This window comes from Falco cherrug, chromosome 4, assembly GCF_023634085.1.
Source record: "Falco cherrug isolate bFalChe1 chromosome 4, bFalChe1.pri, whole genome shotgun sequence".
NCBI lineage: Eukaryota > Metazoa > Chordata > Aves > Falconiformes > Falconidae > Falco > Falco cherrug.
The window spans coordinates 112,048,145-112,065,729 of NC_073700.1; the positions used below are offsets into that span (position 1 = coordinate 112,048,145).

General features: G+C 39.4%; 1 protein-coding gene across 1 annotated transcript in view; it reads right to left on the reverse strand.

Moving 5' to 3' along the window:
* Positions 1 to 17,585, reverse strand: part of DNAH11 (dynein axonemal heavy chain 11) — a 134,346-nt gene that overhangs the window by 40,759 nt on the left and 76,002 nt on the right. Inside the window, 5 exon segments of the mRNA XM_055707658.1 lie at positions 565 to 699; positions 9,811 to 9,915; positions 10,698 to 10,882; positions 11,350 to 11,458; positions 11,617 to 11,747. Of these exon segments, the coding sequence (XP_055563633.1) occupies positions 565 to 699; positions 9,811 to 9,915; positions 10,698 to 10,882; positions 11,350 to 11,458; positions 11,617 to 11,747 (665 nt within the window).

Sequence of the window (17,585 nt, forward strand, 5' to 3'; positions counted from 1 at the left end):
ATATAATTTTAACATAAATACATTTTATTCTTATTTAAAAATTAATAGTTTCTGCAAAAGGAAAAAGCCAAAAGCAAACAGTAAATCTCTGATTGGTGCCTTCCACTTATTTGCAATCTAAAGTGCAAAGAGGGCAGATGCAGGGTGACTCCATCCTGACCTAGAGGATTATTCAGTCTTTCTGCTCATTAACTGGAGGCCGCCCAGGCTGTCACAATGTGTTCACAGTTATGTATAAATGTAGTGACTCAGTTACTAAGACTTCTCTCTAGCCATCATGCCAAACTCAGTCGCTCAGCAATACACGTTTATTTAGGAAAAGCAATTGTGGTGCAGCACGTTTTACTTCTCAGGATTGTATTATGGGTTTATTTATGGTTTGGAGTTGGTTTTTCTTTTTTTCATTTAAATGATTTCTAATAAGGGTCATCTTGTCGCCTGTCACCCCCAGCCTTTTCCCCCCCCACAATCTTCAAGTATTTAAGTTTAACCTCATGCTCAACAAAACATTTCAAATGTTTCAAAACTCATACTAGGATGAAAATATAGGCAAAATCTTCTTACCTCAAGCCCCTTGACCAGCCTGATGGGCAGCTCAATAGTTTTGTTCGTTTGGTTCACACCATCTTGACATCAGACTCCCTTTGCGACTGCTTTCTCAAGTGAAGCTGCGGGCTTACGCAGATTGCTACACAGGACCTATTCAGAAAAGGGATGGTTAAATATTATAGCTTAAGATTTGCTGGGTTGTTTTGTGTTTTGGCTGGTTTTTTTGTTTGTTGGGGTTTTTTTAAATTTATTTTATTTTAAATAATGTATTTTAATGACAATAAATGTAGACAGTGCATTTAAGTCTGAAAGATAAAAACCTTAGAGGAAGGGGTTTTTTCACTCTGTGCTCTTTCTACAGCTCCTGGCACAACATAAGTACGCTAACTAACAACAATTTGGAACAAAACCATTATTAGAATCCCTTACCAAATATCCAGTTAAATGGTGGAGATCAGGTGCTTGGAGATAATAATAGGAGGAGAAATTTTTCTGCTTGATGACAATGGTCTGTATTGCAATGGCCAGACCTGGAGGTCCCAGATAAAAGTATGAGATTCTTCTGCTAGGTTCAGTTACAGACATTCTAGGACACCCACTGTAACTATGTCCTATGCATTATGGAGCATTTAAAATTGTAACAGAGGAAAAAAAATGCAAGAATAGAATTATTGTTTTAATTTTGTACGTGAGCCTGGTGGCATAAGAAGATCCGGCAATTTGCTGTTGGGCAGACAGGATGGTTTCACTAGAGGCAGAAAACAAGCAGATCTCCTGCATGCTGATCCACACCTTCCCCAAAGATCTGTAACCACACTTTTACGCACTCTGCTCAAAAGGCAGTAACATGCCTTCTCTCTGCTTTTTTTTTTTCTGCTTTTTTGACTCAGTAGTAGCCACTGCCCACCCCCAGTGAACCTCTCAAAATTCCCTCTTAGATTGCTCAGACCTGTTATTTTTGTCAGTCACCATCACTCCTACCATATAACTGGTAATTCGCTGAGCTGCAGCATTTTCTCCAGATTCTCTTTACTGGGCAGCTAAAATGACATGGCATTTTTAGATAAAATAATGTAAAATTAGTTTTGTTAGTGCTTTCTTAACTAAAACAGCCAAAAGACACTTGAATGAGGAGTTACCTTATTATTGTTGTTGAAGATATAACAACCTGTCTTTCTGAAAAAGTCTAAGAAATACAGTAATAATCAGTCAAGAATAGTTAGTCAACAAAATGGGGAAGGAGGAGAATTTACAAGTTTCTTCTGGTTTTAAAAATAAAAACTCCAAACTACTGCATCTGCTCATCAAAAAGAACCAAAAAGAGGAAAACCACCCACAATGTGTTTATCTCAGTTTTCCCTTTCATCAGGTAAACACTTTGATTTTTTCCTACTCTATCAGAAAAAAAGAGAATCCTCTCCAGCTCAGCAAACTAAGAAGAACTAATGAAAAGAAAGGTGTAAAAGAGTCAGATTGTGGAGTGATTAAAGCTAAGATATTAACACCTTGAAAAGTACTATTTTTACAAATAGTCAGGTGGGGCAAAAATTGAATACAAGAACAGAGCTTGAAAGGCCATTTTGAAAAAAAAAAAAAAAAGAGAAGACAAGGCAAGACAACAGAGGCTGCAGCAGGCAAATTGCCTAAAACTATTTTGTTTCTCTGAGAGTGACTACAGAACTAAAAAGTGAGTTCCACTCTAGAGTAAAACTTCCCTATTTACCGGAATAGTTTACCAGAAGATCTACAACAGGAGCAAAGAATGCATACCTCCACAAAAGCTTGGTGGTTTTGCAGGATCAAAGAATTAGATCTCATCTGCCAAGTTTAGTGCCTGAATTGGTAGTGTGCAAACTGGAAATTTAAAAATAACATATAAATTGAAAATAAGAAATGAATTGGCAAAGGGGGAAAGATAAAATGACAACTTAGAGCTCAGTAAAGAAGGCTGGCAGCCAATCCACTTTTTAATGGGGATGGATCTTAAATTAAGAGATGATAAGGACTTCTGTTAAATAAAGGCATCTCACAGATATGGGCTATAAGAAAAATTTCATTGGTCTAACATGCAAGGCATAAAAAGAACGAACACAAAGTTCTACGCTTTTTTTTTTTGAGACTTATTTCTAGACATCTGCAGTTTGCCTGCATGATAACACAGATCTGACTGTAGTTCAAATACACTCATCCATCAAAGGCTCAGGTAGTAAAGATGGCAAGAATACTCTTCTGCAGTGAGACAAACAGTAAGGAATGCCCCAACATCTCTGTGGGGAGCTTTTTGGTACATAATAATCTCCTTTATCAGAGCACTTCCTAACTCATGACTTTTGAACAGGAAAATTGTCGCTACAAAACACGCCATTCCCTTTTGTCATTCTTTCATGGGATGTAACATAAATAAAAGTATAAGTCTAGCAACAGCAGGATTACATATTGCATTTTATACCCCAGTACTCTAAATTCTATGGAATAAATGACATGTTTTAAAAACTCTTGTTACTGAGAAAGTTAGTGCCAGGGAGCTAAGCTCTACAAATCACAGCAGAGAGCCATTACCCCCCATAGCAAGCCTGATGGACTGTGCTCTTGTATAATCCTTTCCAGGCGCAGAGTGTATTTTCACTGTATCTAAGTACTCTCATATGTTAATAAATGATAAATAATACAAATTGCACCATATCTGCCAAAAAGACGAACTTGGCCCAACTTTTTAGCATTAACACTAATAAACAGTCTGCCTTTCCTTTTTTTTTTTTTTTTTTTTCATATTATGGGCATACTTACTGTAATATATATACATGTGAATGTAAAGTCATAAGTTTCACAAATAATTTTAGCAGACAGTCTCTTGAAGGATGAAAATCTGATTTGATTTTACTCAAAATATTTAAAATAAAAGATTTTCTTGCAAAGAAACAATCCTTTTTTCTGTTTCCTAATCTGCTCTTCTTTCCATTTACTGTTAATATATAGCAACTCTTTTACTGCATTGATAAATGTATATGTTCATACATTAAAACTTTAACACATAAGAAAGAGTCAGCAGGCATCACCATCCAGAGTTGTTTTTTATGATCTTTAAAACATTGTAAATGTTTAAAATTACATACCATGCTAGTAGTAGTACAAGCCCATGTATATTTTATCTGAAAAAAAATACTGTGACAATATTAATTACAATATTTCCCATAGAATCATAGAACCATTTAGGTTGGAAAAGACCTTTAAGATCATCAGGTCCAGCCAGGTCCAACCATCAACCCAGGACTACCAAGTCCATCACTAAACCATGTCGCTAAGCACCGCACCTACACATTTTCTGAACAACCCCCAGGGATGGTGATTCTACCCACTCCCTGAGCAGCCTGTTCCAGTGCTTGACCACCCTTTGGGTGAACAATTTTTTCCTGATGTCTAATCTAAATCTCCCCGGTGCAACCCGAGGCCATTTCCTCTTGTCCTATCGCTTGTTACTTGGGAGAGGAGACTGACCTACAGCCTCCTTGCAGGCAGTTGTAGAGAGCAGTAAGGTCTCCCCTGAGCCTCCTTTTCTCCAGGCTGAACAGCCCCAGTTCCCCCAGCTGCTCCTCAGAAGACTTGTGCTCCAGACCCTTCCCCAGCTTTGCTGCCTTTTTTCTAGACACGCTCCAGCACCTCAGCGTCCCTCTTGCAGTGAGGGGCCCAAACTGAACCCGGTATTCGAGCTGTGGCCTCACCAGTGCCGAGTACAGGGGGACGATCAGTCCCCTAGTCCTGCTGGCCACACAGTTTCAGATCCAAGCCAGGCTGCTGTTGGCCTTCTTGGCCACCTGGGCACACTGCTGGCTCATGTTCAGCTGGCTGTGGACCAACACCCCAGGTCCTTTCCCACCAGGCACTCTCAGCCACTCCTGCCCGAGCCTGTAGCTCTGTGGGGCTGGTGTGACCCAGGTGCAGGACCCGCGCTCAGCCTTGCTGAAGCTCACACAGTGGCCTCGGCCATCGGCCCAGCCTGCCCAGCCCCCTCTGCAGAGCCTCCTGCCCTCAGCAGATCAACTCTCCCGGCCAGCTTGGTGTCACCTGCAAACTGACTGAGGGTGCACTCGATCCCCTCGTTTAAAATTTCTCATTTAAAGATGTATTCTGGAAGCCACAAAAAGTGAAAGGAGGTTAACTTTACTGTGCTGTCTAGGCTGAAGATGCATTATTGATTACTAACAGCTGCAGCAATTATCATCGCTGAGAATTGCTGGCCACAAAAACTTCCACATGAAAAATATGTACAACTCTCCTCTTTCTCTTTGCCAAGAGAAAGAAGCTGAAATATGAGTCAGGGAACACAGAACGTCCATGAATGCAGGAGCAGAGATTACTAACAATGGATACTCTGCCTTCAAGTCTATTCTTCAGAAAATTGGATATAGGAAGATGGGCAATAAATAAACAACTAGAAGGGAAAAGGGCAAGACATGAACTGAAGGATAGGGGAAAACTGAATGTATGGATTGATGCTTGGATAATAAGAAAAACTCTAATGCCTCTTTAAAGGCATTTAAAAGAGACTAGATAGAAAAGTAACTGCTTCATTCCTCCTACTGAACTTGTCTAGCTCCAGAATGGTGAGGACTACTGAAAGGCTAGCATTCATAAAGGACATGCGAAACCTCTCTCTCTTCTGTACTGCTTGATTTCATGCAGAATCATATGAATTTGCACAGGTGGAGTACCTTCTTCTTGTGGGCTCTACATACTGGCCTTGTGCAAGCTTAAAAGAAGTTTGGCCCTTCAGAGGACTGATAGGGCTGCACAGCACTTCTACTGCTCCTGAAGAAGAGGTGAGGTGAAAGCTTCCCACAGGCTGGATACAGTCAGCAGGCAGCCCAGACAGAGAGACAGAGAAGAACGTCCATATATCAAGACTGACCTTCCTTCGATATTAGAGGAATTACTGGGTTTACAGACTACAGATGCATACAACTCAAGTAAGGAATAAGAGCTTTCTACATGCTGATGGGGTACAGAGGGTTATCAGCAGCTAAGGTAAATAAAACGTAGGCACTTGCCACTGAGAAGTGCCTGCATTGCTCGTTTTTTCCCCCCAGAAGAAATACAAGTTTGCCTTCTCTTTATACCCATTTCACAGACTCCCTTACACAACAAATCATACCTTTAAAAGACCTGACATGACCCAGCTGGAACACGTTACATAGGGCAGGGGTGCACATTAAGAAAACATTAAATGAAGCAGATCAAGAAGTTACCATGGCTGGAAAAATTGAGCTGATGAAACTACGCTAGATGTAAAACTCTCTGGAAGAATGGAAGACAACCGGTGAATATTTATATAGCACTTTAACTCTAAAAATGGATGCCAGCAAAAAGTCAGTGTTTCACTCTGAAGTTGCATCTTTTCATCAGCTAACCCTGTGTAACGCTACTGCTGTACGTAACAGCCTTCCTCGTAGGACATCACACGGAACATCATGTCCTATAATGTGTGGATTGATACAAGTTCCCAGCTAAGGAACTCAGGCTGATTTTAAATGTAAGATTGAACAGTGCAGATCCAGGTCATGGAATCAATGAAGTTATTCACTGTTGACCATGTTAGGCATGTTTAGATGGAGAAAAAGTCTGAGCCCAAAAGCTAAGTGGAGGCTCTGTGAAATGCCAGCTGCAAGTATGGTTAAAACAAACCCAAGCAAAGTGGTGAATTTGATGGAATTAATGGGTCAATTCTGTTAAAGGCCAAAAGTGCAAAGACAGGAGAGGATCTTGTTCTGTACCCACCAGTCTGTAGAGCTCATTCCACCCACTGAATCTTACTAGTGAACTCAGCCTCTCATCATCCTCCAACATTTCACAGGTAGGAGACTGGGCACTAACAATCAGGGAAATGCATCTCCCAGCTATACCATTTTCTACACTTGAAACTTCTTGGATTAACATTTTATAAAGTAGGTGTCACATCGGCAACTTGTTACAATTCTGGAAACTGAAACTTCCAATATTCCTAGATCGTTTGAAGTTCTGATGCATGCTAACTTGCAAATGTTTTTTTCCTTCTAGTTGCCAGTCCTGAGGAAAACAATCAATGGTTTTTATACATACATGTCTTCATGTTATGCACTACATTTTTATAGACACTTCAGTCATTTCCAGTTTGTCACACAGCTATTGGAAAAAACGTAACTTAAACATGTAATTAAAACTAGGTGAGAGTTCAATCACTTTCAAACCTTTTCTTTAAATAACATTTTAAATCCTCTCAATGAACAAGAAATTACATTCTTTCCTTTCTATGAGTAGAATAGATACATAAATTCTTGTTAGTCCAAGTGTACGTAAGCTTATGCTCAGCATACACATGTGCTGCATCCAAGCAGGGTAAGTAGTTTGTGGAAATGAGTAAGTTCAATTGCCTTACATATGGAAAAAAGCATGACAAATTAGTTGAGAATCCTTTTGCTAGCTGGAATTTGCAAGCATTTGAATGAACAACATTTGGCATTGGCTTGTGCAAAGAACTGCACTGTAACTGAGGCTTTTGAAGTGAAATATTTGGAGGCTGCATAGATGAATATTTAAAACTTATGACCATACGCGTTTTTCCTGAGAGATGACACGCAGCATGTGGACCATGAGAAGCAAACACAGAAATGTCCAAGAGGCTTAACACGCCTTCAAAACAAAATTTTACCAATAATCCTCAGTAATTAAATGATGGATTAAGACATGAATTATGGAAGTATATACATTTTTCAAGTTTCCTCATACATAAAAACTGAATCCATTTTGGCATCTTTAACTTTCTGGACTGCGTCACAGCTCAGTTATGAGAAACAAACTAAAAGCAACTTTTCCTGAGTGAGATGTGTGCAACAGTTTTTATTTTATCATTATAACACCCCCTTACTGCTCACTCTTCTAAGTATTACAAACCCATTTTAGCATACAAAATATACACACTGCATAGACAAGTATTTTCTTTTTATTCTTCTACTGAGGTTCATCTTGTGAAGTATTACTGGATTAACCAAATTTCTGCTTTATTTTTGGAATCGTGAGATGGTATAGGCCAGAAGGACTTTCTGGAGGTCATCCAGTCCAACTCTTAGCTCAAAACAGGGCTAACTTCACATTTTCCTTTGAACTATGCACAGCCCCAGGTGTTCTTCCCTAAGCTACTAATGAATAAACAATGATCAAGAAGTATTCGTAAAAAGTTATTTTTTTTTATTACAATATGTATTACTTTGCATTTATCAACAGTGAATTTCACCAGCTATAGTGTTGTCCATTGAACAATCTCATAAGCTCTGGAGCTTATTATTGCTATGAGAAATACCTACCAGAGAATCAAAAATTACAGCTACAGCTCCTTAAAAATGTTCATCAGGTTGATCAGCTATGGTACATATCAGTTATAAGAATAATACAAGGGTTCTCCCACCTTGTAAAAGGAAGTCTGGTTGAACATGCAGTATGGATTTTATAAAGTGGTTAGGAAAAATATTCATAATAAATGGCAATGTGACAACTGTTGGCCTAACACAGGACACAGATAAAGCTGCAGGTCCCTCTGCAGTTGTCTGTGGTGCAGAATTCTTCCTACTAGGAACTAAGCATAGCTTAGAGGAAAAACTGCTGCTAACCACCTCCAGAAAAATTCATGAGGAGATGAAAGGGGAAGTAAATACATATAAAAAGAGGACAATCAGAAGCTGAAGGCTTCCTGCAAGATCACCTAAACCAGGAAAAGGCTCTTGGAGTTACTGTCAGGCAAGGAACAGGGATGCATTAGCGCTCTTCTCTAAGGAACACATTAAAATAATAAAAGATTCCATGAGTTTCAGGGGTGACTGCTGTGTATCAAAAATATTTTTTTTTTAAAACATCATTAAAATGCTGTTTTTGTCCAAAAAGTAAGTATTTGCACTTAATAAACATACATCAGTACAGAAGCATGAAATAAAACTCATGATCCTTCCACAAAGCTATCTTGTTAGTGTAGATACCTGCTTCATTAGGAAAAAATGCACTTTGATCTGAATAAGCAACTCCAAGGTCACAAAGCTAAGGCTGTATCATACAGAGGCAAATTACATGCCATAGCTGCTGATCCGGTTCTTGGGGTGCGGGGGCAGAGAGGCCAGAAGAGGAAGACAGATGGTAAAGGCTATGTATGTTTACCCATTAAATGTGCATTTCCTCCAGAACAGGAAAAAAGTGGATACTACAATAGCAAGAGGAAAATCAGGGAAGTGCTGAAATAAGGAATGAAATTCCCAGATACTGTAACTCACAGATTTCTGAGTTTCAGTAACATGAGTCTTGCTCATTCACTTAAACTGAAAAAAACATTCAGTTAAACTGAGAAAATAGTGAGAATAACCCCCACATTACAGATCTGTTCAGCCTTCATTTATTGCTTGCTATCTTAAATTAAGAGATTTCAGATCTAAATATTACCAACAAAAAAGCCTTAAGTCAAGTCAAAACCTTCTAAACCTAATTAATGCCATCTCTTTCAAACCATTTGAAGCCTTCTTTGCCAAGGGTAATTAGCTTGCAGCAGAGAAATTCCTTCCAGCCACCATCTCGCAAGATACCATGAGATGTCTCTTCAAGAGCACTCTGTGTTGCAGTTGCTCCATTAAATGAATACTTAATAAACAACAAATAATCCCTTTCAAAAGTTCAATAGATACTTGGTGGTAAATATGGTCTTTAATTCAATTAACTCAAAAGATTTGTCAGTAAAACACTGATAAAGTTTTCCACTTCTATGCGCATGTGTACATGCATGTATATAAGTTTTTGGAGTTCTTCAAAAAAACCAAAGGAGATTTCATGTCACTTTTATGATATGTTTAATGACAAACATAAAGACAAGTGACCATGACCTTTCAAAGCCCTTTCTGGAAGTTGCTCCTGTATTCCAATAGATCATTACTCATATAAACACTCAGCGTATATTTCTTGTAAAAATCACAGCCAGTTACTTATATCAACTATCATCTCAGTTTACTAATCTTTTGGTTATAACATGCATAGATGGCTTTGAGGAAATTCAGGCATTTGTGCTAAACAGCTATGGAATGTTCTTCAGTAGGCTTGTGGGGAAAATAGTAATAATCCCTATGAAAACATATTTAGTACTTGAACTAGGAAATAATATAAATAAAATATTTTTTTTAAATGAAATAAATAAATAAAACTAATAAAAATAAGCGGGCTCAAGATACTAGAAAAGGATGCTTATTAATCAAGCAGTACTTACAAGAAGCTTTTTCCCCTGATGGATGCTAGCTGCTCTGTAGCTGCTGCTAATGCAGCATTTGCCTGAGCCAATGCACATTCTGGCTCTACCTCACAATACATCTTGAAAAAGACGTGCAACCCAGGCACATTAGACAAGAAGTTGGTATCACATTCATTAGAAAAATTACAAATGACTCCTGATGAAAGACTTTCAGATAATCCTGGTAGTCTCTCGTTACATGTATTTACTTTAGAGCCATCTTTCTACACAATGGTGAGAAAGCAGAGATTTCTTTCATTAATGACCTAAAACCTACAGTTTTTATTATAGCCTACATAAAGATACCTTAAGCAGAACTGAATGCATCCTTAGTGGGTCTACTCTCCAACTAAAATTAATGTATATGTATCATGGTTTTAGAATACAGATGAAATCACAGGCATTAAGCTTGAGAGGATTTGAACTAAAAGTGATTTGTTTTTTACTATTTTGTAATTAAATGGTAACATGCTACAATACTAGGATGAATGGAGGAATCCCGCTGCCAGGTGCTCAAGGGACGCACAAGTGATAAGCTCTGTCTTACACTCAAGACAGCCAGCCTCAGATGGAGGTTTCAAGTGCAATGTGTACATCTGGAGAACAATATTTCCCAACTGTTGCATCACAATGATAACTGAAAAATGCTGGACAGCCACATCTTTTTTGCTATTTTCTACTGAAAATAAATACATGAGTATATACTGTTAAGCACTAAATACTTCCCACTTTATCTGTGGTTGCTGTTACATTCTTCCTAGAATACTAAGCAGAGCATACCATAATAATAAAATAAAAAACTTCCATAACAGAAATTCTCCCCTATCAGAGCCAGTCAAGAGGGGAACTGATACATATTAACGTCTATCTCATTGAATTTTTCTGTATTGATGAGGCAGGCACAAAGACCAGCTGCTGTAAAGGATTTTGTACAAACATAATTTGGATTGAAAGCTGGATCCTTCAAATAATGTCCCTTGACAACCTGCAGACAATACTGTATGTGCTCCTTATAGCTGATTAAACCTTGTAAGAAGTCATCAATCTCCAAGAAGAGACATTCCAGTTCACCAAAACTTTTCCATTTCAGAGAACCAGAAGCTGACTCCTATTGCCATCAGAAATGTAAAACTGGAATCCTGCACTAGCTTATTGTTTTAGAAACATTATGCAGTACAAAGCAAAAATACTATTTCCCCAAAAAGCCTAGGCCTTCACCCTCACTAACACATTTTGTGATTCGCTTGAGGAGTTTGGCAGATAAATACCATTAAATGCTTTCCCTTTGACTTTCCTGTATTTCTGCAATTAATAAATCCCAGTGGCACTCGGGCTGGCTTGAATTTGTCACCAAAGGTACACGGAAAAGAAGAACTCAGGGACGTTATCTTACGCCCCTAAATACAAACTGTAAGAAAATGAAGTTGCAATTTAGTTTCTCTTTCTCTAGCTCTCATATTTAACTGTTCTTTTTCTCTCTCAGATATTATATGATGTCCCATTCATCATTAGCTTTCCCATAAAGCCTTTTGCGGCTTTCCAGCTTCAGTCTTTGGGCAATTTCCCTTTATATACCAGTAAAACCATTACTGCAGAAATAACATTGATTACAGCCATTGGTGGCTGTCAGGTCAGGTACAGCAGTTGCTCACCTGTTGCTTTGGAGCACGCTGCCCAGAGAAGAGATGGAAATTTGATTGTGTTTGGCAGCTGAGCACTGGAATGACCATTTAGTAAGCCTGAACTATTTGAATGATAAACAATTCTTTTTTTTTGCAGACATCGAACTGATTGATCTTTACTTTATTAAACATGCCTAAGGCTGCTGTAGCGCCAACAAGAGCAGGTACAGCTTTCAGCAGGTCGTCTGCACACTCCTCCTGTCTCAGATATATGTCTCCTCAGATTGCTACTACATATTAAAACAATGACTCTTAAGATTTACGTTGAAAAATAAGGCTGTAAATCAAATCAGAGTTCCTTAAGCATTCACAATTGCAGTGTAATGTCTGTATACACAAAGATTTTTAACCCCATTATTTTATGTCATGCATAAAAAAGACCTCTAGAACTCTGACACTCAAGTGGGTTTGTGCTTGGCTCTAGAGTCCATCTGTTCTGCATGGTGAGGACTAACGTCTCCTGTTTATATCATCACACTGCAGAAGAGTCTGCCTCACCTCTATGCCCGGGAAGATCATGGAACAGATACTTCTAGAAGCTACTCTAAGGCACATGGAGGACAGGGAGGTGATTTGAGACAGGCAGTGTGGCTTTACCAAGGGCAAGTCCTGCCTCACCAACTCAGTGGCCTTCTACGAGGGAGTGACTACACCAGTGGACAAGGCAAGAGCTATGGCTGTCATCTATTTGGAATTCTGTAAGGCCTTTAACATGTCCCCCACAACATTCCTCTCGGAATTCAAGAGATAGGGATTTGATGGGTGGACTGTTTGGTGGATAAGGAATTGACTAGATAGTTACATCCACAGGCTCAGGGCCCAGATGGAGATCAGTGACAAGTGGTGTCCCTCAAGGGTCCGTATTGGGACCAGTACTGTTAAATATCTTCATCAGTGACACAGCGGGATCAAGGGCACCCTCAGCAAATTTGCGATTACACCAAGCTGAGGGTGCAGTTGACACAACTAAGGGAGAGGATATCATCCAGAGAGACCTTGACAAGCTTGAGAAGTGTGCCCATGTGAACCTCCTGAGGTTCAACATGGCCAGGTACAAGATCCTGCACCTGGGTTGAGGCAACCTCCAGTATCAACACAGGCTGGGGGATGAAGTGACAGAGAGCGGCCCTGCAGAGGAGGACTTGCAGGTACTGGTAGATGAAAAACCAGACAGGAGCTGGCAATGTATGCTCTCAGCCCAGAAAGCCAACCATACCCTGGGCTGCATAAAAAGAAGCTTGGCCAGCAGGTCAAGGGAGGTGATTCTACCCCTCTGCTCCACTCTCATGAGTACTGCATCCAGCTCTGAGTCCTCAGCACAGGAAAGACATGGACCTGTTGGAGCAAGTCCAAAGGAGGGCCACAAAAACCATCAGAGGGCTGGAGCACTTCTCCTATGAGGAAAGGCTGAGAGAGCTGGGGTTGTTCAGCCTGGAGCAGAGAAGGCTCCAGGGAGACCTTACAGTGGCCTTTCAATACTTGAAGGGGGCTTATAAGAAAGATGGGGACAGACTCCTGTTGAGACAGGACAAGGGATAATAATTTCAAACTAAAAGAGGGGAGATTCAGAATAGGTACAAGAAAGAAATTTTTTATGATGAGGGTGGTGAAACACTGGAACTGGTTGCCAGGAGAAGTGGTAGATGCCCCATCACTGGGAACATTTAAGGTCAGATCAGACAGGGCTCTGAGCAACGTGATCTAGTTGAAGATGTCCCTGCTCATTGCAGGGAAGGTGGGCTAGATGACTTTTAAAGGTCCCTTCCAACCCAAACCATTCTATGATTCCAAGATTCTAAGAGTGGGTGGGCTGGACCCTCAATGACAGCTGAGTTTTGCAGTGCCAGAACTTCCAGAAGGCAGTCACCACTGCTTGCTTCAGTAAAGCTCCTATATGCTCTATGCTGGCTAGCACACGCAGCTGCTCAGGAGTGAAGCCTTGGACATACTGAGGATAATAGGATATAGAGCTGGAGACAGAGGGGTGTGCTGGCAAATCAGCTACCTACAATCATTTCAAGTTAACAGGCATCTCGGTGACTTTATGACCTCATATTGTATCTGATATTTCTACTAAAGCAGTAGTTTAACCTCTGGGTAGCTAGGTCACATTTATTTTCATTGCTCCAGAAAGAAAACTTGGTACGCGAAGTTCCTTTATTCCCTGCTGCTCTGAATCACAAAGCATCCCTGCATGTTGCTCTGCCTTTTTTAAGGACAGTAGTGCAAGACAGGAGGTGGAAACCAGCTGACTAACCCTTTTGTGCAGAAAACACACTGAGAATTTAAAAGAGGTGAAGAAGAAACAGAATAGTTTTGGATTGGTGTACCAGAAACCATTTTTGTTTATATTTATGGACAAATGTCTGTATCATCATAAAGAATATCTAGGTGTCTACAACAACTGGATATTCTCCATCATCCTCTGCCACTCAGTTTTGCAAACTGAAAAGTAAGAAATTGGTACTGATGCTTTATCTGATAAAAATGGTTTATACTTGAAATATTCATTTTTCAAATTCTCTTCTTCATAGGGTACTCTGATTCTGGCCTCAATGACTTTGCCTTATTATCATGTTAAATATACTTGCAGTTAACCTGATGAAAAAAACGTTTTACCTTTGGCTTACCAAAGAATATGGCACTTCCACACAATTTTGGTAGCACTCACCAGGTTGATGGTGAAAGGAATATGGAATATGGGTCTCTCAAAGACTAGTTCAGCATTCGTAAGACTAAACCTCTCAGGTTAATCAACCAACTATTGCTTAGCACAGCCTCCTCTCCTCCAGGGTAACAAGGGACAGCACACTACCACCACAATGTTGTGCAACGGCCATGCAACAACAGCTTTATGCAATTTCTGTTCCTTTCCGTGAGACTAAAATAGACTACATAAATTTTTCAAATGGATACCGGATTAACAGATTTTGTGTGATGCCCAGTTTCTTTCCGGTGTAGGACACTACAACATGAAATACTGCAATTAATGTTTTCTTTGCCATCTTGTTATCTAAGGACATAAAAGACAGGAACTATAAGGGTAATATGTATTTCAGTATTCTAGATAAGCTTTTAATATCTCTTGATGAACAACAGCTAGTATGAAGACTGTCCTTCTAGGACACGAACCAATCCACCAGACCATGATCAAGCATGTCTGTATGCATGTGAAATACCACCTATCTGCATGGATGCTTTTCAAAAAAGGAGCCTGTAAGCTGGTGAAGACATCAGGTAGCGAATGCTCCTGGTTGCCAACAGAAACCTGGAGATCACTGTCTGAGACATACAAGAACTTAGGACTCCTGAGTTTAGGACTCTGTGTAATACTGTGGGATGCAAAGGTGACAGATTTAGCAAAGCAGGGCAGGAGACCCGGTAAAGTATCTGTACAAAAAAAGCTGGGGAATATTAGGGCAGTCTCTTACTTCCGAGGAGTTACTGGACGCAGGAGAGAACTCAATAGCTTATGCCATTTCAGCAGGTAAGTTGCAAACATTTCATGATCTATGTTCAAATGCAGAAGCTGGAGCTAAACAAGAGACGGCAGAGAGAAAGTGAAGATTTTTCACTAAGATGTTGAGAGCCATGACCTTTTTTCCCCCCTCACTCCCTCATTTTTCCTCTTTAAAGGGCTCCCCTTTAGAAAATCAGAGAAAATACCAGGGAGCCGATGGTCAGTTCTAGTGACACACTGGGGATTTCCCTAACCAGCAAAACATCCACTGCATCTTTGGGGTATATGTAAATGTATCAGATTTGTCAAACCAGCCTCCATCTTTTGGTAAATTTGCCTCTTTCTTTTAATTCTTCAGTTCCAAGTCTGAAACCATAGGTCTCAATAAGGGCGAGAACAGGAGAAAAGGAAGTATCCTATATGAAAACACCGTACTTAATTTCAGGTTTGGAGATCAAACAGATTTGTCAAAATGCTTATTTCGGTTTAACAGTGGCTTAGATCAGTGACCTTATATCAGCTAGCAGCAGTTTTAAGTGAAAGCTGAGCACCTTCACAAATTTTTCTGCAATTATTTAATTATCTGTTTAAAAGCCGATTATGATTTCATTGGTGCAGCTTATTTGGTAAAGTAGCCCTGGAGGGTGTTCTGTATCATCTGCAACTGCATATTTGGAAGATTATCATACACGTTTTTAAGAACACATTACCTGGGGCTGAACTTAAGTTACATTTGGTTCATCTTTATCCTTGTACCTCATGCTCATCTCACAGGCTCATCTTCTGTCAGGTCTTGCTTAAACAAAATCTAATTACAGAGAAAGAGGATACTACAGTGATCAAGATGGTAATACGTGGATCAAGCAGTATGCATTGGCAGTAACAAGCTTCTGTAAGAACTTAATATCCTTACAAAACGTGTTTCTACAATTGTTGGGGGCACTTTTCATGTACACATTTATTACACGGGACACGGATAGACACTGTCCCTGGAAATAACAAAGACTAAAAACCTATATGCATTACATTACAAATGATGAGTTACTAATAAAAGTTAGTATTTCCCCCATCCCTTGTGATGTAGCTTGGAGAACGAAATCCCCAATGTTTATTGGTCAGCATCTTAGCCACAACATATTTTTTAAATTAAATACTGTACATACAGTTGCAGTTTTGGTTTAGTTTATATTTTCTCTATCATGGTTTGAGACCTGTTACTGAAATTAACTTGAAGCAAAAAGTTTGTAACAGCCAAACATTCCTTCTGTTATAGTTTTTAAGGATATAACCAGGCGAAAAAGTATTAAATTTACCATACATAGTGCTTCCAGTGTGACAATATTTTCCATTAAAACAAACAGCTAATTTAAGTCACACGAGTTCTGTCTCTTTTTTTCTTATGCTTAGTTATTCTTTGCTTGCTGATGCCCAAAGAAAATACAGGACAGGATTATTTTCTTTTTTAAGGGAGGAAAAATTAAATAAAGCAGGTTGCAGATAAGCCTTAGGACAGTATTTCTTAAATCTACTTCCTCTCACAAAGAGACGAAGGAGCTTTTAATTACTGTCTTCAGAAGTTTAGTCCCCTTTACATCAATAACTTCTACGGTACAGAGCTCTTCACGGATGGTTAAATTGTTAGAAAAGCTGGAAGCAGTGAGCCCTTAGAATCAGACCATGAGTAGAGTGGCTCAAATATACCATGCAAATAAAGAATGCACTGTAGCTGAGGAAGGTAAATCAAAAAAGCTAGTCAATCTGGATCCATCCTCGCTCCTACTCGTCAGGCGGTATCACTATCACCCATATACCTACACTACGCTCTGCATGTTTTCTTCCTTTGAAGGGGTAGGTCCCATTTTAAAAGGCAATGGCATATCCATCTGCATCTGTAACCCACTCTGGCTGGCATCATTCAGAGCACGCAAATGGCCAGTAAAGTGACAGCGGTATTACTGCCTACTATTTTAAAACCTCAGCAGTCATGTTCATAGTCAGACCTTTGTTGATTACTACACAGATACGTAGCTCTGCTGCATTTATGGGGCATCCAGGCTGACCCCACTTTTCCTGATGAGTCTGATCTAAAGTGACTTCCACTCTTCACCTTTTCTTAAGTAGTGCTTCATTCTAAGGCAATACCTCCCAATGGCTTACTGTTGTAAAACTCAAAACACTCTTATAAACTCCAGTCTGAAATCTATAGAACAGAAAGCCAAAATAATTTTTTAAAGGGTGACTAATTTTTATCCATTATGAACAGTATTCACAAATTATTTACCTGGAAGATGTATTCTCATTTGCTGGATTTTTTTTTTTTTGTAACAATAATTATAGAAGATTAATATTTAGAAACTACCATCCACTTTATGAAATAGTTCTAGACCAACGTAGCACAAAATGACACTTTTGTTTCCAATGAAAACATTTCAGAAGTGCAATAAAGCAATGAACAGGGGAGTACAGTAATCATTAGCGTCATGTGCTGAACTTCATCCCTGAAACAAAGTGGCCCAAAGATGTGATTATCCCACAATAATCACTCTGTGTGTTTCACCTAGTTGCTTAATGAGCTGATTAGAATTGTGTTAAGGGTGTATTTTCATCA